The sequence below is a fragment of the Drosophila miranda genome, chromosome XR (assembly GCF_003369915.1).
Source record: "Drosophila miranda strain MSH22 chromosome XR, D.miranda_PacBio2.1, whole genome shotgun sequence".
NCBI classification, from domain to species: domain Eukaryota; kingdom Metazoa; phylum Arthropoda; class Insecta; order Diptera; family Drosophilidae; genus Drosophila; species Drosophila miranda.
In genome coordinates, this window is record NC_046674.1 from 15602558 (window position 1) to 15629762 (window position 27205).

General features: G+C 44.8%; 2 protein-coding genes across 5 annotated transcripts in view; one reads left to right on the forward strand and one right to left on the reverse strand.

The window, feature by feature from the left end:
- The window catches only part of LOC108153623 (DNA-binding protein D-ETS-3), a 29749-nt gene extending 10534 nt beyond the window's left edge, over positions 1 to 19215 (forward strand). For 2 of the 4 annotated variants that reach the window (XM_033387333.1, XM_033387332.1), the window contains exons 5-10: positions 8475 to 8525; positions 10782 to 10841; positions 12340 to 12387; positions 16477 to 16666; positions 18765 to 18973; positions 19061 to 19215. In XM_033387333.1, coding sequence (XP_033243224.1) covers positions 8475 to 8525; positions 10782 to 10841; positions 12340 to 12387; positions 16477 to 16666; positions 18765 to 18973; positions 19061 to 19197 — 695 coding nt within the window. In that variant the 3' untranslated portion in view covers positions 19198 to 19215. The other 2 variants (XM_017283725.2, XM_017283726.1) reach the window with 2 other exon arrangements.
- A 2163-nt stretch (positions 19216 to 21378) lies between these two features.
- On the reverse strand, positions 21379 to 26494 carry LOC108153658 (protein lethal(3)malignant blood neoplasm 1). Its single transcript, XM_017283766.2, has 6 exons — positions 26217 to 26494; positions 26051 to 26159; positions 24267 to 24410; positions 23128 to 24204; positions 22227 to 22289; positions 21379 to 22156 (listed from the first exon to the last, which is right to left on the reverse strand). Exons 1-6 carry the CDS (start codon positions 26247 to 26249, stop codon positions 21489 to 21491), a joined length of 2094 nt encoding a protein of 697 aa, XP_017139255.1. The 5' UTR covers positions 26250 to 26494; the 3' UTR covers positions 21379 to 21488.
- Between the last annotated feature and the right edge of the window lie 711 nt (positions 26495 to 27205).

Below are 27205 nucleotides of genomic sequence, written 5' to 3' on the forward strand. Positions count from 1 at the left end.
GTAATCACATAATCTGGACGCCATCCCACGCCTCTCCATCAAAACGCGCAGCGGGTGGCACACCCCCTTTGGCCACCCACAAGTAAGCGCCACATTGTGTCTCTCAGCCTCCCTCCGTGTCGCTCTCTCTCTCTCTCTCTCTCTCTCTCCACGTTGCCCAGTCGCTGTCTCGTGCTGTTGCCCAGTTTCGGTCTCTATCTGACGCCGTATGTTTCGCTCACTTCAAATTTAATTCCTGATTTCATTTGCGCACAGTTTATTCTTCGTTTCGTTTTTTCACCCGTAATTGTTTCAGGCTGTGAAAATAAATTGAAAATGCTGCTGTGCCAACTGGCGCCGGGTCCGTAGCGATGCCGGGGCCAAAGGACGGTGAAGTCCTTTTTGACAGCTTCGCGGGCTGACGCTTACGCTTAAATTTATTCGCTCATATTTATTAATATGGCAAGCGAAAAAAGAAGAATACATGAATATAAAGAAAAAGCGAACTTGGCCAACTTTCTGGTGCTGGAAAAACTCCGTTTCCCAGGGTTTCCCTGGCTCATGTCCGCTCATGTGCGAGTGTGTGTATATGCGAGCCTATTGATGTCCAAATATTTTTATTCATGGCCCTTTTCGCGGTTCACTTAACTGCCGATTCCAGTCATTACCCCCCTTTGAGATTCAAGCACGAGTCGGTCATAAATCACGTCATTGTTGGCCCAACCCCTGAGGACCAGCACTAGCGTCGTCACCGCCTTTCGATGACGGCAACAAGCTGGAAAATATACAATATTTTTTGCTAATTTAGTTTTTCAGTCCAAGCATTGATTTCGCACTGATAGACAAACAAATTTGCCTGCGCGAACAAAAGCGCAAAAACTTTACAAAAATAATTAAAAAACGCGGTGCACAAGTCTAATAGAAAACTGTCAGCGAGTGCAACAGGTCGGCTTCCGCCTTCGAAGGCCTCGCTTTTTTGTTTGTGATTTATGCCGCTGGAAATGACCCGCTTCCGACATGAAATATCAAAAAAAAAAAAACCAAAAAAATAAGAGAAAATATATAGGAAAAATAGGAAAATACAAGCGGGAGAGAAAGGTAAAAGAAAATAGAAAAGCTGCGGCGCACTTGAAAGTTTTAGAAGAAGGAAGGGGGAGCACCTCCAGAGAGCAGCCTTTACACGGCGGAAACGCAGCGCACCCAGAGCCGGAGGTGACTGTGTCGAAGCGTCTCCGGTCTCGGTGTGGGGCCAAAAAGCGAACTGCAATTTAGTTGTCAATTGAATTTATGAGCTTGTTGAATTTATGGCCACTATGGCACTGCACTACACTACTCTCCTCGGCTTGCCGTTGCTCGGACGTTTTATCTCAAGTGACACAACTCACGTGAGAGGAGGCCGTGGGAGAACCCTTGACCCGCCGACCCTCTAGAGTCAATCTGCGTTATCAATTGACAGCGAGGGTCGCTCGGAGTCGAACCGCAGTAATTTATAGCCCTATACAGAGGCACGAGAACCATATAGACCTCTACTTCTACCTCTACCGCCGCCGCCACCACCACCCCTTTTGCGATGGCAGTTTGTATGTTAATTGTTTGTTTGCTGTTTGTTGTCATTGGCTCTTAAGTGGCGCGGGGTGGAGATGTGGTTAAGGGGTGTGCAACCCACGGAGGGAATGCCGTGTGAATATGCTAGCTTTCAGTTTATAAAAGAATCACACAAAAAAACAAGAACCAAATGTAAACGAGCTCTCCTGCAATTATCTCCGAAAGTCAAACGTTGGTAATCGGAGTCGTCGTCGGAGTTCAGGCAGGACACGCACCATGAACCCTGCACCCGTGGCACTCGTGCCACCCTTCCACTGCTTCTGCTGTTTATCAATCGCGCAATTATTGCTTGTATTGTTCAGATAGACATAGGCAGCCACGAGGACACTTTCAATATGTTTCTGTGAGAATTCCCTTCCTTCTCACCCTCACCCTCACCCTCCCCCTCTCACGCTTTTTGCCTATTTGTTCATGTCCGTAATTTGTTTTTATTACAATTTTCACTTTCATTTCGTGGGCTTACCTTTTTTCTGTGGTTCTTTGTGGTTAGGGATTGTTTGATTTGGCGTGTTCCCTTTATTTGTGTGAATTCAAAGTTGACATTGTTCTTATTTTTGTGGGAACAAGTTTCAGGGAGTCAACTAGATCTGTTGGCTTTGATAAGGAAGGTGTAATAGGTGTCGACAAAAGGGCAGAGGAACAGTAGAGAGAGGTAGGGGACCAGATCAGGGAAAGTTTATGGAAAGTTAATGCTACGTTCATGATAATTAATGAGAGACTTGATGTAATATCTTTAGATAAGATAAGAAGAAAAGATCAGAAGCCCCGATGAATCATATCATCAGAATTATAGATGTGATCCTAAGAATATAGAAGGGAAAAAGTATGAAACAAAAAACTATATCATGTAAATCGGGTTTTGTGACTGTAAAATGTTTGCACACCGATTTTCACCGACCGAATAAAGAAAGAAACATGCGTAACATTAGAGCAGAAATAACAGGCGAACGAGTCCAAAAAGATAAGGAAAGTATGCGTGTGAGCATGTCGCAGCAGCGTGAATCTCAATCACAAGATGAACGAAATCAACATCGACAATTGGAGCGATTACAAGCGCGCCGGTACGTAATTGACACTCACAGAGAAAGTGGCAGATAACGCCAAAAAGTGCAGAATTTACATCCGCTTCGTTTCTTCGTCTTTCTTTCGAGTACGAGCGTAATATTGAATATTCCGCTTATCCGAAAGTGCTTATTGGTGCTATGGACAAAGAATTTCAACATATTCATGCGCTCAAATTCGAACATTAGTCAGATGGTATGTATTGCGCACCAGAGAAAGTTCTAAACCTGAAATTGAGACGCCATGAGAACCATCGAATGACTTTCTCATTCCCACGGATCCAAATTCACAGCTGTTCCTCACATTCATCTTATGCTACCAAATAACATTGTTCGGAGCCACAAAAATAGTTTACAATACTGCGAAAAAAACCCGCATATTGCTATAGACAGATATTTGATCAGAATAAATATAAAATATGGTTAAGAAGAGCTTCAAGAAATCGCAGAACTTCAACAAAAGACTGAATAGATTCTTTTGCCTCGAGGTTTTCCCACACATCCTGCCATTCCATAGTTCACCCCCCTCCAAAATCTATTACCCATCCTTTCAATGGTCTCCTTCTGTTGCCCCTTCTGTTGCCCCTTCCTTAACCCTCTCATCACATACTCCACAAAAACTTTCACAGCTGCCAATTTCGAGTTGATTTATGCCCCACCGTTGCCGCCCATTTGATTAGCAAATATTGAACCAGGCTTGGGCTATGCTCGAACAGAAATTTGTGTATTGTATTTTTATTATTTTTATGGCGATTATAACAATACGCATTTTGGCAATAACAAAATGCACAGCCCAAAGGCCGCAGGCGAAATGAGCAATCTTTGAAGGAGGCGGAGATGGAGGAGGAGTGGCAGTGTGGCAGAGTGGCAGAGCATTAAAGACCCGCAACGAGGAGCTGCCCCGGGTGACTCTTGGCCTGTCATGCCTCGCCGAGCCCGTGGGCCACGTGCCGCGTCAGCAGCGACTTCGACTCCGTCGCGTGTTACATCATTCATACGTCATTAATGGCCACGTGTCCGACTTCCAGTTGTTGTTATTGTAGGCTGGGCCATTTCGGTGTTGCACATATACTCGTGCTCGTATAGTGTCTCCGTAGACAAGACGCATACTAGATATTAGCAGCCTGGACTCCCCACCCACTCCCCCACTCTCTAGCCTTGAGAAAACAAATCGCAGCGTTGATTGCGTTTCTTATTAACTGCTCGGTAGTTCAGTGGCTCAGTGGTTGGACTCAGACCCGGACAATATGCTCCCTGTCTTGGCCATAGTTCTGTGATTCAGTGATTCACTGCCGTGGTGTCGTCATGTTTGTCTTGACGCTCCGCTGAATATTTTGGCTGCACACACAACACAAATGGACAGGCCTTGATGCATTGATTGTGTAGATGTGGTCCTGTCACTGAAGCAGCAGAAGGACGATACGAGAGCTGTTCCAAATACAGATGAATGAATGAATGTTTGTGGCTTAAAGTCAACTTAAAACACTTCACTTGCGGGCGTGTCGGGTGGGCAGGAGAATGGTCGTGGGCGTGGGCGTAGGCGTAGGCGTAGGCGTAGGCGTAAACGAAGGCGTTGTAACCACAGCTTTTTGGGGGCGACGGAAATGTTACGGCGTCGCAAAATTGCGGAAATCGCACAACAAAAGAAATTAATTTAAAGTTTTTTCGCCCAAAAGCGTGCAAATGAAATTACATAATGAATGCAATTAAAATGTTAAGCGTAGCTAAGACACAGAGGCAGAGGGAGAACTTTATCCAGAGGAAAGCTTTCCCTTTTGGCCCAGTCCACGTCCAGCGGGCCACAGGCAAACATTTTGAGCCAAGTGAAACTTGGTTTTCCTCTGGCGGAGAACAGCAAATTGCTATTTAGCCATTTTAGATGCCATTAGCAGGGGCTCACACATACACACACATAGACATACAAACATACACACTCTTTGAGAGCTTATGATGGCAAGAGGTTGTTGTGGGAGGTAGAGAACGAGAGAGAGAGACGAGACGAGACCTCACTTTTGCCTTCCAGCTACGTTTATTAAATAACTGCGTGTCAAAGCAACTCACAAACTAACACACACACACACAGATACACGAACTAGCACACACACACACTGATACACACATAAATTAAAAGTTTCCTCGAGTTGAGCTAAACTTTTTACTTTGTTTGTATGTGGATGGATTGCATGAATGCGTGGGTGAAAAGCGAAATTTGTTTTTAACTAAAACCAAAATGCGAGTGCAGGCCAAGCCACAGCTACATACATAAGTGTGGAAAAATTCGACTATTTGGTACCTATTTTGATTGTATGTATGAAAATTGTTTTTTGGCGATCCAGATGATCCAGACCAGAACGAAATAATTTCCAATGCTTTCGACGATTGTTATCATATTCTAAGGCTGGGTTGGACATGGCAGAACTATACAATGGTCACCCTGTACTGCGTTAATGTTTAACATATTTTTCGTGTGCAATTTCATTGAGAATGTGTACTCGGTGATGGAAATACTTTAAAGTTCATCCAAGAATAAAGCTTTATGAGTCTTTTTAGGGAATTAAATTATGAAATTTACACTTTATTCAACCATTTTATTCTTTGGGCTGGCTGCATAGCTATTCAGGAAAATACCCTTATGCCAAACATTTTTAACGTTCTCTGTTAACTTATTCACATTTGATTAAAATAAAAAAAAATCAAATCTAATCATTTAGGATATTTAAGAATTTAGGAAATAAATTTAAATGATTGTTTATCCCTAAAATACGACGAACAGAAGTACATTTACCAACATTTCTCTCTAAAATATTTAGTAAAATGCTAGGGAAACTTTCCAAAACCAATTCATTCTTCTTCAGGTGTTTATAATATTTTCCAGACGGCAATCTCCTCTACAGGGTAATCTCCTCTAAAGGGTATAGAAAAACCATAGTTAGGGAAAACATGCCCCACACACACACACACAGATCAACAACGGGTAAAGAAGAAAACTAGTAAAGCTTTTCGTTTATGTGTGAGGAACTACAATTTGTTCGTTGACGCCTATGAATTAGCCCATGCCACCTACAAGGAGGGGGATACCATACCAAACCATACCATACCAGCACACAAGGACAGCGCCTCACTTGGCCAGCGGCAAGAGGCAGAGAAAACAGAGAGGCAAAAACAATTTCAATGGGGAATTCAAAAATTAATTAAGCCAGCCAGCCCCAAAAGGCAGCTGTGTAGATGGTTGGGTGTCTTTGAGTGAGTGAAGGTTGGTGTGGGTGTCTGTCCTACGTGTGTTTGTGTGTGTGCGTGTCTATCATTTTCTGTAGACTGCTTCTAGGGGCATGACGACAAGGCGCGCTGTTACAAAGGCATGAGGCAGGCAGCGCCACAATTGCACTTGAGCAGCTGCAGCGCTGTCAGCGTAGACGCCAACGCATGTGCACCTCCGCTTCCCACCCTTTCTAGCCGTTCTCCACCTTTCACTCTTTCCCCTACAACAGTCAAAGCCTTTCACAATCAACTATTGTTGATTTCTCCTGCAAATCCTTGAAGCTCCAACTTCTCGCGCATTGTTTTTGCCATACTCCTCACTGCCCCTCAAAGCCAGCACCACCTTCCTCCCTTCCCATTCCCGGCACCACCTTTCCCTATCCTCAGCCCACTCTTTTTGGGGGGGGGGATGGGGAACATGCTGCACGGAGGAGGAGCTGGGGGTGTTGTAGGCGAACGACGAAACGGTAATATCCTTGTGTTTGGTGGAAGGAAAAAGGAAGTGGATAATACATCCGTCCTTGTTGCTTCGTGTCACCCACTAAAAAGGCGATGCCACTTCTGAAGCTCTGCCACGAGCGGCGGCAGCGCCTATCCATTGAGTGGCCGCGCGCAAAAGAGACGGGCATAGTGTGTGTGAAGAGAGAGTGACAGAGAGAAAGATGGTGGCAGTGTCAGAGGCAGTCAACTCCCAAACCAGCGGCCTGTGGCTTGTTTTTAGTCAAGTGGAAACGGTAACCTCCTACAATAAACCCAGAGAGACAGAGAGAGAGAGAGAGTGAGAGATAGACAGAGACAGAAAGAGGTAGCCTGAGAGAGAGCTTTTGTCCTGGCGTAATACAAAAATATAAAACTATATATTCATTTCTGAGTGTAAGCCATATAGATCGCTGGAAATGCTGCTTTTGATAAGGACATACTCGAACAATTAGAACCCAATGTTTGGGCTTCTCTAAGCTTCGACTCCAACGTCCTTTCCCCCTCCATCGTGGAGCTCTCCATTTGCAGAAAGCTCTCGTCTCGCAGAGAAAGCTTTCGAGAGCGGAGGACTCCGTGGATAGGCCACACCTTGTCTCGATGCTGATTGGTGATTCGCGTCGAGAACGAAACGGAACTAGAGGGTGGATGTACTTTTGGTGTGGATTAAAACCCTAAGTATATCCTGGGGCGCAACAAAGGACAACACCAGCAGCAGCAGCGATGCCAAACAGAGCCAGCAACATGCCCAACCCGAGCCAGCGAGCCAGCCAGCCAGACAGATAGATACATACAAAGGAGCGAACCACCACCCACCAAAGTACTGCCCAACCAGCCACCAGCCACCCCCACTATGGCATGTGGCATGTGGAAGCAGGCATTAGAGAAGCTTTGGGGGTTGGTCGTTGGGCAGAGGCGAAGGCAGAGGCAACGGCTACGTCAACGTCAGCGACAGCGACAGCGACAACGACGGTGGCCTGGGCAGGATATGCGCGATTTGACGACGGAATGAAATCAATTGTTACGCTGCCGTGCCACAGATCGGACGCAATCCGGTGTCACTGCTTAAGCTCAATACCCGAACATATACCCGTAGACCAGAAGCCAGAAGCATCCTTTCTTAGCCAAAGTGATTTACGCGATTTTGTGGGCCTACACACAGACACAAGCGCACGCACACTTGCAAAGCAATACTGGGCAAAAAACACACACACAGAGCACACACACACATTCAAACACACACATACCAACAGCCATTGACACATATAAATCAGTTGGACACGCGAACGGCAGGGAAGGGTCCAGAAGTGCATTGGAAAGTTCGAGCGGAAGTCGAGGTGTCCGGTAAACGGTAACCGGTTCCGATCGTCACTTTTCCCGTTCCCGTTCCTTTTCCTGTTCCGCTGCGCGTCGGCTCGCTGCTCGTTTGCGGTATTGCCTTTTTTTTTAAATAAATTCAATTGTGGACAACACTTGGAGACGCCTCTCCGTCACCGTTACCGTCACCGTCACCGTCTCTCGCTCTGCCTCTGCCTCCGTGTTATTAGTTTCCGGACTCCGGCGACCAATTTACCGCTTGCCAAAAAACAACAACAGCTGAACAAAAAAAACGAAAAGGAAAGACAAAGAGCAATTGTAATTTGAATTTGAAATTCCAACTAATTGTTCGGCACCGAAACGGAAAACGGAAAAAGGAAAACGGATTGGAGACCGACACCTACCTGCCTGCGAGTATATCCCGAAGCGAGCGAAGCAACGTTTTTGTGCAGCACCGACGGCGGTTGCCCCGCTGCCACAATGCTGGACATCAAGTCCTCCGCTGATTACTTGTCACGCTCCACGGGAGGCTTCAGCAATTTCTCAATGCTCTTCGCAGGTGAGTGGGCAATGTGTGAGCCAACACGACCGTCGGCCGCGGTCCTGACCAATGCCGCATGGAATCCAAGTAAATAAATTAATGCCTTAGCTTCTTAAGACCTACTAGTACCCGTACTCTGCCGTCGGCTAATGCTTCTTGACGCCATCTTTCTATGTACAAGATACAGTGAAGTGAATTCGAATGCGTACTCAAAATATATTCTCTTTCTGTTGCAGATTCCTCCTACAAATCGTCGTGGGGTTCCCACAGTTCGACCCAATCGCAAGGTGAGTGTTCAGTGAATATAACTTAAAATAATATCAATTGAGTGAAGATATGGCTGGTAATTGGAGAACACACATTATGGTGAACACAGCTAAAAGTGATTGGAATGACAGTATGACTTCAAAACACCTTAGATCAGTCTTGAGGGAAATAATCCTTACATTTGAACCATTAACTTTTGATTACCTAAATCAGAGTGGAGGACGCCTTAGAAATTGATAATGGTTAAATCAAAACCATATTTGATGGCATTTTTGAATTGCTTTTCAATTGCAAAAGGTTAAGGAACTTGCAAAATATATTTGTTCATATTTGCACAGAAACCAACTTGTTTTCAGAATCATAAAGTTCTTTCTTCTTGGTATTCAGCCTCTCAAAGCCACAAATGCTTTATATAAATGATAAAAAGTATTTAATTTGACTGCTCCCCACTTCTATCTTCATCTTGTCTACTTTTCATATAAATGTTTTCGGTTTCCGCTCAATATAAATCCTACGAACCTGCTGTAAGTTCTCAAACAAAACTTGAATAATTCCCAAAGTTTCAATGATCACAAATTGGCATCAAATAAACTCAAAAAGTTCTGCTCCAAGCCCAAAATTATAGCAAATTATGCCTCAAAACCGAAGACATCAAATGAAGGCACTCAAAAAACCCATAAGCTAACATTAAATATGCAAAACACACACGACTACAGGCCCACAGGCCCAAGGAGATGGAAATTCACACGAATGAAGGACGCAGGACCCGGGGACCAGTGAAGCATGCAAAATGTGTGCCCTGATAGATGTATTGAAGCAAATCAACAAGCATCAATAGAATATTGACAGACGGACAGACAGTTGGGTGGGGTGGGGGGTTCTGGTTCTGTGGCTGGCTATGATGTATAGATAAAACACTGAAAAAGGTGACGACTACACGTGTTTGTGGGGTTGCGAGGCATTGAAGCGAGCAGAGGGGTTAGGTTAAGCGGCAAAAGGATCGCTTATTAGGCTAGTTATGGCCAATGCTAATTGAAATTATATTGTCCTTTGACACCCACTCCATGGGCTATAGCCCGGAGGCATTTTAAATCTGGAAATTTATGAAATTTTCTACACACACACACACACAGTCACACGCAAGAGAATAGACAAAAATTTCAGCTTGGCTGAACGCATTTAGGTGTTGGCCATTGATGGCATCAAAATTGTGCACAGCTAAAGTTTGTTCACAACTCCAGCAATCCAGCCACTGCCACCACCCCGCCAATCTAACAGAACAGAAGAGAACCGAACTGAACCGAACCTCACTCAACTCCACTCAGGCACAACCCCACCAGAACCACCAGAGCAAGCCCACTCTCCACCCACTAGTGATGGTCTGGGTCTGGGTCTGGGCTGCTGCAATCGGTCGTCTTTTGTGCTCTTCGCAGTTGAGTGGCCACACAAAGCGCAAAACCAAAAAATGTCATATGAAAAGTTGTCGTTTTTTAAGAACAATAAGTGACAACGAAAACAACAACAGCGGGCGGTGCTGAACCACCCAGAAAATCTTCTCCTGTGCCCTCTACTGCCTCTACCGCCTCTACTGCCGGCGGCTTTAATTTCGTATGAAGCGTGAAGTTTGCCACAAGTTGAACGCGCCGAGATTGTAAATTGAATTGCCAGCGGCATTGTTTTCGCTCTCTGCAATCATATTCCATTAAAATGAAAGATCCCACAGCGTTCAGTGTTCAGTGTTCATCGTTGCTCATGTCACAGTTGTCGCCCAGGACAACGCCTTGGGCGGCTCTGCGGCTCTGCGGCTCGGCTCCGTTCCGTTCCTTCGATTTGACGAGTTCTTTGATGGCATTGCTGAGATAATGTTTGTTTTGCGGTTGAGTTGATGATTGCCTTTGATTGTTCAACTGAGAGTGTTAACTGACAGCTCGGTTAAGTCCTAATGATTAGAATATACATATACACTCGTTTATTATTAAAGTATATGTAGATTGTGAGGTCTCCTCCTCCCCCTGTATCCTTTTTTGGTAAGCGTTCTGTCTCTGATTGATCGGAGGATCTGCTGCTACGACCCTTAGTAGTTGTATACCAAGGCAGACCACAAATGATCCTTCCTTTAAACCCTGGCAGACTATTATACATATGTCCTTGTAGGCTGCCCAGATCGTAATCTTGCTCTTCGAGCTAAGAAACTAATCAACATTTCTTTCATTATTTTGTACTTAACTTTCTTTAAAACACATTTTATTTCAATATTCTTTTTATCTCCCTTTTAGGCTACAGTTCCAATGCCTTGAGCATCAAACATGATCCGCACTCGCAACTACGGCAACCTGGTGAGTACCTCGCACATACATAAATATGTACATATACATATGTACATATTATGCCACTCCTGGCTCTCGGCTCTCTATTAAAAATGCCCGTGTGTATGGGAGATCCTTCAGATCACGTGCCGCATTGTTTAGCCTAACATTAAACATAAACACGCAGGCAAAAAATTGTATATTAAATAAATTTGAAACGAAACTCTGTTTGCCAACACTAATAAAGTTTCGGCATTGTATCGGACGCACGCTGCAAGTGCCACTTGAGTTTTGGGTTTTTGAGTTCCGTCCCTTCCGATACGAATGCCGCCACTCACTCACTCACTCATTCACTTTGGGATGCAGTCCATCCAAGAGTCCTAGAAAGCAGCTTTCCTCCCCTACGGTTTAAAATTCACTTCGAATATTTCACACTGAAACCCAACTGAAAACGAGCCGAAAACGAACCGAACCGAAACTGAAACAGAAATCGAGCAAATACTGTCGCAAAATCAAACCTTAAATACGCCACTTGAGCACTGGAAATGGTAATGGAAACAAAAGTGCCGTGCCGAGCCGAGCCGATCCGAGCAGTTGAATTGAAGCGTAATGGAAACAATTGAAAATGCCATAAAGGATTCTCAATTAGAAGACTGTGGAGGGGGAGGGCGAGGGCGATGGCGAGGGACGGAGACCCAGACGCACTTGGCCAGGCTTTTGTTGCTGTCAAAAATTGACGGCCGTGGATGAATAAGACGCGTGCCAGGCAGCCAGCCAGCCAGCCAGTCAGTCCCAGAATACCGGAATACCGGAATAGGGGGCAGTTTTTTCGGGACATTAAAGAACTGTTGAGAGAACAATACAATGCCATGTTCGAATGAGGCTGAGAAACTGTTTGCGAAACAATGGCTAGAACGAGCAGAGCGACGTGGAGACGGATACGGTGACTCCTGGCTGGCTAGATGATGCGAATTATGGACAATTGTGTCGTATGTTGAGTAGTGTGTCTGGTCCTGGTCTCCGTCTCCGTTTCGGTCTCGGTCTCGGGCTATGTTTCGCTGCAATCAGGGCTTGCATTGAGACAGAGTAACCTTTCTCCTGTAACCCCCGTGAAGGGGGGGGTAAAAATCTGGGCTTTTGCATGCAGGAAACGCGCGCCGGATAATAAGTGAAATGGATATTTTGAGTGTGAGTGAGTCGCTCTCTGAGTGTAGATGTGAGTGTTGGTGTATGAGTGCACTCGACAAATGCGCACAAATGAAGCATCTGCATGCACATATACATATGTACATATATGTATACTCATATATCCCGTGTATATATACTCGTATTCTACAGTTTCCTAGTAATGCATTTCATTTCATCAACGGAAACTAAAACTTGCCATTGCTTTGCCTTTTCCTTTCCTTTTCTATAAAAATGTTTCCCGTTTACGATGCCGTTTTCAAGGCGGCACCCTTCATTAAAAAATATTTGCATAAAAGACTTCGACTAATGCCACGCTTTCTGTTGCAACCCTCTCCCACAGATCCATATCAAATGTTCGGACCCACCAGCAGCAGGCTGGCCAGCTCAGGTGAGTGGAACAATCAGAAAAGCATAAAGATGCAGGTGCTGCGATTAGTTTTCCAATTGCGTGGGCCACGTGACTAAGCCATGGGCTCGGGCTCTCTAGTTCGGGTTCGGTCCTCTGGCCTGGCCTGGCCTGGCCTGGCCTAGGACTCTCCCCAATCTTTTTTGGTGTGGAAGTGGAACCCCAAAACACTTACGGACTCTGGCTGCATTTCATTATCATATCAATTTCTGGCTGAGATTCGACTCGACTTAGTCATTGCCCGGACGGCGACCCTAACAAATTAACCCATTGCATGCGAGCTTAACCCTTCGCTGCTCTGACTTTTGGGGTGCAGTTTTCTAATTTATGCGAAAGGTGTTTTTGTAAATTTATTACATCAGTGTGTGCCAGAGGAGAGATTGTGTGTGTGTGTCCGTGTCTGTATGGGCGTGTCTCGGCAATTGTTTTTTGCAGCTTTTGGCCTTTTGTTTCATTCATTCCTTGGGAATTGGAAAGTGTCTGAACTCTGGGCACGCGCCCTGCTGTTAAACGCCATGAAAATCCATTAAAAAGTGATGCAAGCGAAGTCAAAGGGGTATTCAAAAGTGGGCGTGTTCTTAATATAAAATTTGATAAATCGGTCAATGGATGTGTAAGCCTTTTTCTCACAGCCTCAGAGATTAATGACCGTGAGATTGAAAATTAAAGAACTATGTATGTACATATAACCGAAACTTTTATTGGATCCTGTTTAATGAAGTCTCTGTGAATTAGAGAGAGAAAATGAATGGTTCTGCAAAAACTCGTATTACCCAAAGTATCCTATATATAATCCATGGAGACTGAGAGTTTAGTGAGCATGACATCGAGTTAATGCTTCTATAACACTATCCCAAAATAAATCCAAATTATTATTGAATTGTATTAAATTCTGTGCACATTTAAGCTGAATTTTCCGCACAAATGAAAGTCAATTGCAGAGGTTTTTCATAGTCTCTCTGACCAGCGTTTGGGGGTAAAATCAATAACTCCTATTGATCCTGCGCTGGGGCAAGCTTTTGACGCCGCCATTATTGTTGCATGAGCTCCACCCACCGCAACCCCCAGCCAGCCACGGCCCCATGCCATCCCCGCCCCGTCCCATGGCACCATCGAAACATGGCGCTTCAACGGAATTAGCATAAAAACCCAGACGCCCAACATTTTCCGGCGCGACATTTACACGAATCGGGCTCTGCCTTTGCCTGTGCCTGTGCCTATGCCTGTGCCTGTGTCTGTGTCTGTACCTCTGCCTCTAGCTCTCTTTCTCTCTGGCTTTGGGCTTCTTTAGACTTCTCTTTCGACTGTTTGTTGTGCGGTTTAGCCCGTTGCCAAGAGTTGGCTCTAAACTTCAACTTGAAGTTGAACGCAAAAGCTCACTGAGATACAAACACACACACACACACACACACACACACAAAGAGAGAGAGGGAAAAAGGATAGAAACTAACACATACACACACATGCATTGCGCTTTCGCTTTTTGGGTGGCAAAAATGCTGTTTTTGATTAATTATGGCTTCCTCTCGACACGGAACCGCTTTGTTAGCCAAGTCCGGTCACCGCCGCTGCAAGCTGGTCAAACACTTGACATGCCACACTTATTTGCATGTGTGTGTGTGTGTGTGCCTTTCCAGCTGCAAGTTGCATGCAACCACAAAACTGATAAAAAAAAAAACAAAAAAACGAACCAAGAGTCGCTGCATAATTAAATGAGCCAAGACAAGAAACTAAAAAAATGTCCTTAATTATGTAAAAATAGGGACTCCCAGCAGCCTCACATCAAAGCCCTGGCCGCGCTAATTACTTCCGGTTTAAGTAATTTTTTTCGTTGGGATTTATTAAATTAACATATTTGTTTGTAGTCAAAGGTTTAACCTTATCGCCTTTCAAGTGAAATTAGTTAACTCCTTGGGGATACTCCTGAGCAAGCAATCGACGAGGTGTGGCTTTTTCTTGGCCTCTAGCACATTTGATCACTGAGCTGTATCAATAGACGAATCGATACTGCTCTTGCTCTTGATATTAGTGACTATCAGAGTTAAAGCAGCCGTGTGCAGTATTTGTTTACATCACCGCAGATAAAATTTATTAAAAAAATGCAGTAAAATGAAATGGTTTTCTCATCGTCCAGGTTCCCTTTTATAGGCTATATTGGAGATACAAATCTTCAAACTAAGGTGGCCCGATATAGCTCACTCACCTAACCATTCTCTGCCAATTTCTCCTTTCACCTTTTTTATTATTATGTATTCTTACTCTTAAAGTTGCATTTTTGCCCTCCTATGTGGGATTTTGTAACTGTTCCAGTTACCTTGAACCGAGCTTCAGTGCATTGTACAATCCTACGATTAGCCCTTACATTTTTAAATGAATATAAATTACCGATATTTTTGTTCCTTGAAAATGAAAATTTCAAAACCAAGGCTAGTTTTCTTCCACTGCTTGAAAGCTTTCAATATAAACTTGTCGAAGTGATAACTAAGTGAATTCATTTCACAATAAACGTAAGAATACGAATTCATATAGTCTGCAAGTCTGAGGACTTTGGATTTTGTACAGGATCGCTTTAAAAAAGTGCAAGAGATTTTGCGGGCTACCCTGGTGTATGTACATATGTATATCGATCATGAAATGACTTCTGAATGGGCTTTTGTTCAGTGTTTAAAGTTAATAGCGTGTCAATTGCCTGCCCAGCCCCAACTTTTTCGGCGTTTCTTCTGTCTAGCCACGCCCTCGCTCTATCTCTTCCTGTGTGTGTGTGTGTGTGTCTTCTGCCCAGCCCAAGGACAATTATCATTCATCATCGTCATCGTTGGTAAATCGCCGTGTTGGCACTTAACACATTCACTTGGCCATGATTTGCAATTAACGCAATATTCATGACGTTCTCACACATGAGCAGCGCTAAGCCACCACCAAAGTCGCACATTTCCCACACCCACCGCCCCACAGCTGCCTCAAGTTTTCCAAGCCACCCCCCACTGGCTCGTCCTTCTCCGGTGTACGGAGTGCGGTGTGGTGTCCTTTTTTTGTGCCCGAGCCTTTTGTCTGACAGCAAACAGAGAAGAGAAAGGAGAGAGACTACATTTGGTGGCCCGTTGCCGTGGCTGGGCCTGGGCTTCTTCCACGGCCTAATTGCCAAATGATTAAGCGATTTATGATGTCTGCGTCGAATGCGTAGCGAATCCCGCTCACAATACACAATCATAATTCTGTAAATGTTTTAGCACGCACAATGCCAAAGTTCAAAGGCGGATTGGAGTAGGAATTTTTGATTTTCGTGGCATGGGCGTGGGATGAGAAAGCCCAAAAGTCAAAGGGCAAATGGGGAACTATGGTTCATGAAGTGGGGGGCGAATACATATTGCTGGGCTAATATTCAGTGACGCAATAACCAGAAAAGTTGGAATTTATTTATACAGTTTATTCCTTTATTCCTTCTCCATATCCAAGGTTCGTGAAGGAGGAATACCTCTCTAGTGATACTCTCTGTTGGAGAGAGCTGTAGTGGGTGGCTTTCTCAGTCATAGATCAGCTGAAATTATATGTATGCTTGACTCTGACAAATTTCCAGTGAAAGTGCAAGACAGAACATCTATTTTTATGCCCCTAGAGTGAGAGAGGGGAGACGGGGGAGAAGCATTCCCAACTTCCATTACACTTACATGCAATGCCATTTCCGTTGCGCTACACTTCTCCTGCAACAATTTGAGGCAGCCGTCATAGATTGCCCCCGCCAAGAGCAGAGACCAGCATGGAATGGAGTCACAGTTATTTATCGAATTGCCAAGAGGGGATCCTACAGCGGGGGGCTTCTTTGGGGCAAGCAATCCGTACAGGAAATGCTTTATGGGGCTTTTGCATGCCACAAAATGCTTACATTTTGGCCACATCCCCTGCCAGCCGCCGCAGCAGTAGTTAATTTAAGCCCGAAACGCCAAAAGGATATGCTCCTTTGATGGACATTTAGCCAGGCTCACAGAGACCGACATTAAATGTCTCTATACCGTATATATATGTATATATAATATTGTGCTATAACTCACTTCTCACTCTCCAATCTTTCAGGCTCCGGACAGATACAATTATGGCAATTCCTGCTCGAACTGCTGTCGGACTCGAACAACGCCAGCTGCATCACCTGGGAGGGCACCAACGGGGAGTTCAAGCTCACAGATCCCGATGAAGTGGCCCGTCGCTGGGGCGAGCGCAAGTCCAAGCCGAACATGAACTACGACAAACTGAGTCGCGCCTTGAGGTGAGCTATATCCCGCATACATACATATATGTAATTGTATCTATACTATACTCGTATCTTTATTTGGGCTATTTCGGGGTGGTTTCTGCCCCTGTGCACTCAAGTGCTCCCTAATTAGTCGATATCTGTGGCATTCGCATCATCAAAATGCGAGCATGTGTGCAATTTGCTGCTCGGCTCATCAGTAAATGATTTGTCCCGTCAATGATTAGCCTCTTTGATGACAAAATATCCAGAAAAATAACCAAAAAATAAACCATATATACTCGTACAATAAGTAAATAAAGAAAGCATGGCGCAATCCAAAAGCTGACCATCGTTTAGCCCACTTGATTGTGTGGGCGTGCCTTGGTTCTAGGCAGAGATTCAATCATAAATTGCTCGGGAATGTAATCAAAAATCCAATAAAATGAAAATCCAATTGCCGAACCCTCTAATTCGATTTCGCATTCCCTATTTCTACGTTCAGTTTTTTTATTTTCTTTCCTAAATTCTGTTACGAACAGATGACAGCAGCATATGCACCAACAACTATTTGTGCAACGGTCAATTTGTTGAGCAAACATGGCCCCAAGAGTAAAAGTATAGTTGGCCTAATCCCTGGGCAGGACAGCGAGAACACCGGGGAGAGGCGAACCCTTTTAGGCCAGCTCCTTGAAACTGTCACTTGCAATCAAACGGCCAACGAGGGCCAATGATGCGAATTCGAGTGGAAAAATCCTGGCAGCCAATTTGCAACACGCTCTCCCACACACATGTAAATAAAGATGTAAAAAGGCGAGAAATCCTTGCCAGAGAATCCTTTTTGATGTGATGTGCAGGAAGCCTCAACATGTCTGTTCCTTTTGCACATTTCAACTCAATTGAACAATTGAACACGAGCGAGAGACATCATCATCGTTGGCTTTCATGTTTACACAGAAATGCGAGCGCAGCAAAGTTTGCTACGTGTGCGTGTGAGTGTGTGTGTGGGTGGATGCATGGCTGTGAGTGTACACATGTACATACATATGTGGATGGATGGGTGTGTAAATTAACACCCACACACACACACACTGAGAAAGAGCTAGACAACAAGGACAAGTGCTTTAATGCTTCATTTGACATGTTTATTCACAGCCAGCTGCCCTTTTGTGTGGCCAATCCTCGAAATGGGTTTACTTTAATCCTTTTTCTTCCTTTACTTGTCCTTTATCTCTGTCTCTGCCTCTGCCACTGCTCTCCCTCTCTCTCCCTCCTCCTTGATTGTGCGCCTTTGTCCCTGTCACCAGTCTATTGATTGGCTTTGATTGTTTGTGCAAAGAGCAGTCGCCGTCGCAGTGGCATTTTCTCTCCTTTTTCGATTTTTTCCTGCATTTTTCGCCCAGCTTTTGTTTTTAATGGTTTTAATTTATGGACGTAATTGGCATAATTTATGCCCAGAGCAGAGACAGAGACAAAAAGCGAACGAGCAGAACTGCACGCATTATGCCAATTTGCATTGATGCATTGAAATGTTTGCCACTGCGCTCCTTTGTAATTTATTTGCCTGATCTTTTTTTCCTCTTCGCTGCAGCGGAAGTTGCGGACATTTTAAAGCGCAGCAGCAAATGAACAAAAGGATGTGCGAAATGTCCTTTCAAATGAGCTTTAATGTGCCTGAAACCTTGCCATCAGCCATGGTTTATAATGGATTGCCAACTTAATGAAAAGAAATCACAGCCAACCCCTCGAATGCAAACAAATTTCGTTGCTATTTCTTGGACGCCCACACAATATATGTTCTCGTATTCCCCCCGTCAGAAAGCAGAAATTTCTATTTGAGCTTGTGCACAAGGCGTTGCCATTTAATTGCCGAGAGAGATAGAGGGAGAGATAGAGATAGATAGAGTGTCTGGGGAGCGGCACTAAAATCGCTTAATGTCAGCAAATTAACTTAAAACGCATAAAGCGAGCATTATTTTGTAATTATTTATTGTCCATCTGTGGGGGGCGACCATGACCATGTCCATGGACTTGGCTTTTGTTTGTTTTTCCCACATTCCGATCAGCTGCTGACTCGGAGGGTTGCTTGGCAAATACTAACATAGATTCATCCCCCATTCCTACCTCTTTGCAGATATTATTACGACAAGAACATCATGACCAAGGTGCACGGCAAGCGGTATGCGTACAAATTCGATTTCCAAGGCCTGGCAGCTGCCACGCAGCCTGCGGCCAGCGATCCCACCTACAAGTATCAGAGCGACTTGTTCATGACACCATATCATCACAGCGCCAAGCTCAGCTCGTTCATGAGTCCCCACCATGGCATGACCTCGTCATCGGGTAAGCATCTCTATACTCGAAGGGGATTCTCAAATCCCAAGCCGTATCCCAATTCAACTTACATTTTTTTTTGCTTTTTCTGTATAGCTTCCATCTTCCCGTCGGCTGCCTCGTGGGGCAACTGGGGCAGTCCGGCCACGAATCTATATCAGCCGCACTCGATGAGCCATGTGACGCCTTCTCATGTGGCGCCGCATCTGAGCAGCTATCCCCACTACGCATGACCATCATCGTCCGGTGGCGCCTTCTAATATGAGAGCAACGCCATCGCCAGTGCCACAGGCATTGGCGGCGGCACTGCAGCAACAGGCGTCGGCGGCATAGTCGGATCGGGGACGGCGACAGGCGGCTTGGGCTCCACATCCAGCAGCACCAGCAGTGGCAACGGGGGCGGTGGCGTGAGCAGTTTGATGAGTGGCTTCGGCAGCGCCGGCAGCAACAGCAACCTCAATGGCTCCTCGCATGTCTCCAGCAGCGGTGGAGCCGGGGGTGCGACCAGTGTAAGCAATAATCTGAATATAGCCACGGCCACCTTGACGGCGGCCCCGGCCCATACCAGTGCCGGGTTCGGGGCCATCGGGGGTCTCAGTGTGGCCGGCATGGGTGTGGGCGTGGGCGTGGGCGTGGGCGTCGGGGTGGGTGGCGGCAGCTCGACGCTCAATTCCCTGGTCGTGGGCAACCGCCTGATGAACAGCAGCCTGCCGACGCTGCTCAAATGATGTCACCTGGAGAAGTTCGGGCTGACGATGGGCGCAGGACCATCGCCGCCGGCGGCCACTCCCGCCGCAGGCACTGCCGTCAGTCTGGACAACATGCCGCCGTATCCCGGTCATCCGGCTCATCACGGACATCCTGCCCATCCTGGGAATTATGGCGCCAACGAGCGGGCCCTCTACGATTATCTGGACATGAAGAGCGGCGAGCAGGCCACATTTTTACTGTAAATGCAACCAGAACTTGTAACCAGAACCACCAGAAAATGAATCCAAACGAAACGCAAGAAACTCGAATATTTGAGCGGATTTTATTCTTAGAACTTTAGCGAATGGAACCAACCAGCAAAACCAACCCCCAAAAATAAGACCCCAAACAGAGTATTTTATGTGTGCGCGAATGAGACAAAAAATTCGAAGAGTGTGGTGTGGTGTGTGAGTGCATGAGAGTGAGTGATTAGAATAGATGTGTTTTTTTTTTTCGTAGTTGCTGCTCCAATACCAATCCTCGTATACGTACGTACGATGGAGAGACGATAAGAATTAGGAGTAACGTAACCCGTAGTTATCAAACAAAACCTGCAGTCTGCAAAGCGTAAAACAAAACCCAAACTTCTCAGTGTTTTTAGTGTTTTTAGTGTAACAGAATAAACAACCAAACGAAAAAGAAAGCCAAGCAAAAAAGTTATTGGAAAACTCTTTCTCCTATATAGAATAGAATCCTCAAGTTTCCACTTGAATAATTCTATATTGTTCTCAATTGTTGTTAGCATTTTCTCTGTGAAGAAGTGTAAATAGAAATACGATTAGAGGACTACGATCCAGAAACCAGAGCAGATTCAGAACTACTCGTAGAATGTAGCACCAAACAAGCCCACAGGCCCACAAACCCACAGTGAATGTCTAGTTATAGAAGTTTCCCACATATTCGCTTCAATTTACGATATGTAAATAAATATATATATACATAAATATTTGCCATATGCAAAACATTTTTTTTTTTTTTTTTTTTTATGCAAAATCTACATAAGTGTAATAATGTTTAGCAATAAAAAGTAGTTTATATGTGTGTTTCAAATGGTTCATGCATTCAGTTTCGGTGCCCACACCCCGGCTTTGGGGGGCATACGAAGTGTCGTATAAGAGACATCCTTAGGTTTTTCCTTATCGCTTATCCTTTCGAGATGGTTGACTGTGATAGTTGATTGTACAGTTAAACTCTTACATAATTTTTTTTGAATACCAAATAATATACGAACCGAATATTTAAATAAATAACATACTATTAATCGAAAATCTACACATACTATACGCATATACATACAGTATATATAAGTATATAGTATATTTGTGTGTAAAAAAATAAATCTTTTTAAACCCTAAGTCCACGTTTAACTATAACATTACCTACAAATATGAAATATGTATGTGTGTAACCATTTCAATGTGTGTGAATTACTAAATTCAAATGCAAATGCCAATGCAAATGCAGCAAATCCATACAAGAAATACCACAAGGCGATCTTAACGCCATCGATCTAGATGTATACAATTTTTAAATTCTGAATGTAATCCCCTCAAGAATTAAAAAACATCAGCAACGCCCACACACCGAAACCCTCTAAGAATTTAGTTAACTTAAGGCAAAAACTTTCAACCAAAATAAAACCCAATTCAAAACGGTATCCGTTCTTATTTGTTAATCTCTGTGTATATTCGAAAATCATCAAATTGTTATTTACAGCAAGTGGGACAAGAATCTACACTCGAAATCGGACTAATTCCTGGTATCACTGGAAAGTTCACTGCGCTTCCTTGAACCACTTGAACTCGTAGTGCTTCAGGCTGTTACCCTCTGGCAGCACGTTCTTGTCATCCAGTTTCTGCCAACTGATGTGCGGCTGGAAGCCAAACTCGTTCGCTATGTACTCGACGGTCCGTCGCACGGCATCCTCGCCGATGGCAAAGTAATTTCCCTCTTTGTCGCCATTCCGACTGCCCTTTTCCTCGTGCCCGTTGTAATCCAGAATGTACTTGAATTTGTACAGATCTCCCACTTCACCCGATGCACTGGCAGCAGAACCGCTTCCACCTGGTCCGCTTCCACGGTATACTGCTCCTGCAGCCCCACTACCACTTGAAGAACCCCCATGTGGAAAGGATCCTCCTGGTAAGCTTCCACCTGTTACTGCACCGGCAGCTGCTGATCCAGCTGGGCGACTTGCAGTCGTCACAGCGCCTCCAGGTACTCCTCCAAATGACGGAGATCCACTCGGGAAGCTTCCACCTGATGCTGCACTCTGTGGTGTACCAGATACACCTCCATTTCCTGCATTTCCCTGAGGGAATGCGGCACCTGATGCGCCACCCAGTCGTGAACCAGATACGCCTCCATTACCTGCATTTCCTTGAGGAAGGCTTCCAGCAGAGCTTCCGCCTTCAACGGCAGGGTTTCCACCAATCTTCGTTGCTACGGATTTGAAGAGAAAATATATATTGTCTTTAAAGGATTTGGTCTCCTTTCACCCTCATGGACTTACGGAAAGCATTTCCGGTTGGTCGAACAGCGCCTGCTCCAGAAAGTCCGGTCTGCGTTGGTATATCTGATAAATGGGAAATTTTTAGTAAGGAAACAAACCTCCATGTAAAATGCATGTAACGTAAATGCTTGGTTCCAAAAATAATCGCAATAAAATAAACGTTACTTTAGCGCCACTGTGCAATGAGGTCTTTGAACCAAATTTCCCCATCACTCTACTCTATGCATACATCAGAAATCATCAGAAAATTTAAATAAAAATTAATTCAACCAGTTTTGAAAAGAATCTTTGTAAATTTGAACATGATATTTTGCAAAAATCGTGACAAAATGGATGTCCTTTTTTCCTATGGCAGTCGATTGGCAGGAATCTCCCGATCACGGAGAGGCGTGCCGCGCCCAGATCGGCTGCCGTATAGCTGAGATATAGCGTACAGAAAAAACAAATATTCGAATGATTTGCACATCCAACCATTCGGAAGGCTATATCTCAGATATATGGCGCCAGATCGGAGCAGGACCCACTTTCCCAGGATCGTGGGGACCCAGACTGTCGTTCGGCACCAAAATCTCGACTACGAAAATGAGGCCGATTTTTTGCAAATTTAATGATGTAACATCATGATTTTTTGCGAAAATCGTGAGAGAATGGATGTCCTTTTTTCCGATTGCAGTTGGTTGGCAGGACTCTCCCGATCACGGAGAGGCGTGCCGCGCCCAGATCGGCTGCCGTATAGCTGAGATATAGCGTGCAGAAAAAACAAATATTCGAATGATTTGCACATCCAAATCTTCGGAAGGCTGTATCTCAGATATATGGGGCCAGATCGGTGTAGGACCCACTTTCCCAGGATAGTGGGATTCAGACTGTCGTAATGGTAATTCCCAATGCTTTGGCTTACTTAAGGGATATCTCTGGTGTGGGCCCAGTGTGTATGTTGTTCCTGTGTGCAATTGTTGTTGTGTGGTCTGTGTCGGTGCGGAATGTGGGAATAGTGCTGAGGGTTGTGCTCCCAACCCGTCTCTCTGTCCACCAGCAGGATGAGCCGCAGCCGGGATGGGGAACGCGGCCGGATGCGTCTGGTGCACAACATTACTGGCCAGCGGCACATTCGAGTGGCTAACAGCGGAAGTGAATGGGGAACTCTTCTCGCTGGTTGGAGCGGCGGCAAAGATTTTCACCTGATTTGCGGGTATTGGGGCTGGCGGGACAATTGTCTGATCAGCCAAGGACAGGGGAGCCTTAATGCCGGCAACGAATGCACTGGCCTGCTTCACAGCATCCGCATCCAGTTTGATGTTCAACGGGGCAAAGGTTGCCGCTGCCGTCGTGGCATAGTTGAAGGCATTCGATGGTGACGATGAAACCTTTTCACCCGTTCTGAAGATGCCCACATCGTAGTCTACTTTTGTGTTGCTGCTGGGAGTTTTCGAGTTCTGCATCTGACTGATCACGTGACCCGTGACGGCGGCCTTGGATGTGGTGTATGTGGTCATGGCCAAGTCGAGACCACTTTCTATCCGCTTTTTGAGTGGCCCTGGATTCGTTGTGGGTGCATAGGTGCTGGTGTATGTGTTAGTGTAGGAATTGGTGTTGCTATTCGTGTTTGTGTTTGTGTTCGTGTTGTGCTGTGTTGGTGCTGGACTGTGACTGTGGCTCTGACCCTGTCGCGATGCCACCTCAATGGTTTGGGCAATGGACTGTCGGAATGGCAGCTGGACATTGAGTCCATAGTCCTGCGAGCCCGTTTGCAGCCGACTGGGCGTTAGCTTACCTTCGGGTCCGGAAGCCAGCGGAAAGGCGGACGAAGACGGTGCCAGCGGCTGTGAGAGCGTGCGAATCTCAGTTTTGGGACTGCCCGACGCTGGCGACTTCTTCAGGAAGCACCCCGAGCAGGCCTCCGTGTTGAAGTTGTACTTGGGCAAAGCTGACGGCTGCGGGGCTCTTGGTGTGCTGGTGGCGATGGCAGCTACGGTCTCTGGAAAGAGATGTGGCAATGTAGGCGGCAGATATCCGTTTACGTAAAATGTGGATACTCACTGGGTGCGATGGGTCCTGCATAGGGATAACTCTTCATCGACAAGATGCGAAACTTGCCCTCTTCGTCGGTGGCATAGACCGTCACATGATAAATACCATCGGCGGTGATGAACCCAAACTCGCCCATGACAATGCCTCGTTCATCTGCGAATCGGGAAACGAGATTAGCTGAGATTCATATACATTCTTTTATGTTCGCTTCGAATATGAAAGCGAATTTGGCAGCGATCCGTGTATTTGAATTCTTCTCATAACCAACCTGCCCCGACAGGCCCATAAAGATTAAGATCTAATAAACTGTATCGATAATGACGCTCATAATTTGTGAGCTGGTTTTAAATCCGGCGACTCGTCGCCCCTAACCCTTCGGCACCTGCCTACGCATGAATAGATCTTATGCTGAGCAGCATTCTTCAAGATTTTTAGCGTGGCTCGATTATACTACATACATATGTAGTACATCTTCTCCAAAAGAGGTGTGACTGCAAATCATGCATCCTGGCTAGCCACCCACTCGATTGGTTTAAGATTCCGAGTTTTTGGCCTCTGTGGCCTTTGGGGCTTAAACTGGTTTCGGCTTTGGCTTTGGCTTTGGCTTTGGCTCTGGTTCTGGCTTTAACCCGTACTTGCTAACACGTTTGAACGGCTTTAATCAATTGGCTTTCGCTTGTTTGTTTTATATTTCGGATATGGCATCGTGTCACTTTCGCATTTGTCACGATCGATTTCAGTTAGATGGAAAAATAATTATTCTTTTGTTCTAATAGATTGCCGTTCGAATTGCTCATTGAATTTAGCCGAATAATTAGTTTCCATTAAATTCAAATCAATATAAATGAACAAAGTTTTTATTTCGGCAATAAAAATAAGTGTCATCTGCATACTGATATCGAATTTAACTTAATATTCAGATTTATTCAAGGGGCTCACGCCTTAAAGTATGCTCGAAAAACGGTGTAATAGAAAATATATGATATCATTTTTGATGTTTGATAAAAGAGGTTTGTTATGGAACAACTACTAACAAACACATCTCCCACACAAGCAAACATTCACAACAAGTTCTCCAAGTCGATAATCGATGAAATTTGAACGAAATTCGAATTGTGGACTCAACTCTGGCATTTTATATGCCAGAATTATACTTATAAATATTGAAATGCGGTCGTTTTTTTATTTTGTGAATTAGCATTAACTAAAGAAAGAAAAACCATAAATAAGGCAACGCTTCTGTGACACGGCTACATGTTATGCAAATGGTTCGAGTTTTGTTTTCGTTTTTCTGAAAACTTTATTACCGATTCAGCATAAAAATAAAAATCATAACGACCATGCCATATAGACAATGGAATGGTCTTCTGCCAGACATCCGCTAATTGCTGACCGTCCCCGGGACGAGACCGTCCAGTGCTGACGGTGACGGTGACTGTTGACTGTTGACTGTCGCGAGTATTTCAATTGCTGGTGACCTGTCGCTTAGGTGCAGCGCCCCTGCAGCAGCAGCTGAGGCAGCAAACGAAACGTGTATTGTGTGGCATTGCACAAACCACTCGGTACAAAAGTCAAAAGTTATTGCCTTTTTTTGGCTAATGCTGTTGCACTTGCAGCGACTGGCTGCATTCCTGCATCTGCATCTGCCACCAGCTGCCTCTAACGACCACTGGGACGACGATGACGCATCTCTATTTACATATTTCGGTTTTGGTGTCAATAAGTGAACGCACAGTAGTCAAGATATGCTAATGGTTTAATTAGCGTCATTAGCCCAGCTGTCTGTCACTCACCTCTCTGCTCTGCCCGATGCTGCTGCTCGTCGATGGTGAAGCCAAACTTGTAAGGACGCACGGTGGTCACGGCGGCCAGGACATGGCTCAGACACAGCGCCAGCAGAAGCTTAAAATGGATGCGTTTAAATAATTTAAAAAAAAAACTCGTATCACTTTCACTTACAGCACAAACGATGGCCACTGATTTAAGATTCATTTCGATGGTCGATTTCGATTTGTATTTAAATTAGACACAAACTTATTTTATTTTCACGCCTCTTTAGTATACAATTATCGACTTCTTTTGATCAAGCGAAAAAAAAAAACAATAAATAATTGGGCATTTATATATGAGTATAAGTATTTGAATTTCAAACGGATAACGACGCGTTTCTCACGAGATTTTTCGTTTCGGAGCAAGCGTCACAGAATGGAACACACCCCACGATGTTCGGCAGCGAATTGACAATGTTGATAATATTAGTTAAACATTATAAAACATTAGAAGCGGACGTAGACGCTCGTCTGCCACTGCCCCTGCCTGTTGTCTCGCTCAGCTGGCTCTGTATATGTATATGTAAGTGTGCGTCTGCGTCTGCGTCTGCCATACCAATCTGGTAGCAAAGGCGAGAACAGCAACAGCAACAACCGCATCAAGCCTCTCGAAACATCATCCAAGCCTGTGCTTATACTCGTATATAATATCATGCACACTGGATGATTATTTATGCGTTTATTTAAATCATTTGTCATTTATTTCAAGAATATTATTTGCATCAGCGGGGACGGGACCCCAAGCAAAGGCAATGAAATAGTTTACAAATTAGTTAGAGGCAAATTTATATATCAACTTCCTTAGTTCTCGCGATGAGTTTTGGCTCATTATATGTATGTACTCTTAAACATCAAATGAAAGGCATTCAATAGTCACTAATATTCTGTTCCGTTTGATCTAATCATGCGCGTAGTCAGAGTGTGTTGAGCTTCTTAAGATATATATATACATACATACATAAATGTATACATATGTATATTTATTTAGTGCTCTGTTTGTTCGACTGATTCTTCGATTCCCAGAACAAATGGATAATGCTACTGCGTTTCTGTATTAACAGATTTTTCACTTGTTCTCCCCTCTGCTCTTGAACTACGCCTCTGGGTTTTGAGGTATCG

Coding starts and splice junctions, on each gene's coding strand:
- LOC108153658 (XM_017283766.2), bottom strand. CDS start 26,249: ATGAATCTTAAATCAGTGGCCATCGTTTGTGCT. Junction 22,290..23,127: donor ACACCAGAGATATCCCTTAA/GTAAGCCAAAGC, acceptor CCCATTTATCAG/ATATACCAACGCAGACCGGA. Junction 22,157..22,226: donor ACCAACCGGAAATGCTTTCC/GTAAGTCCATGA, acceptor TCAAATCCGTAG/CAACGAAGATTGGTGGAAAC.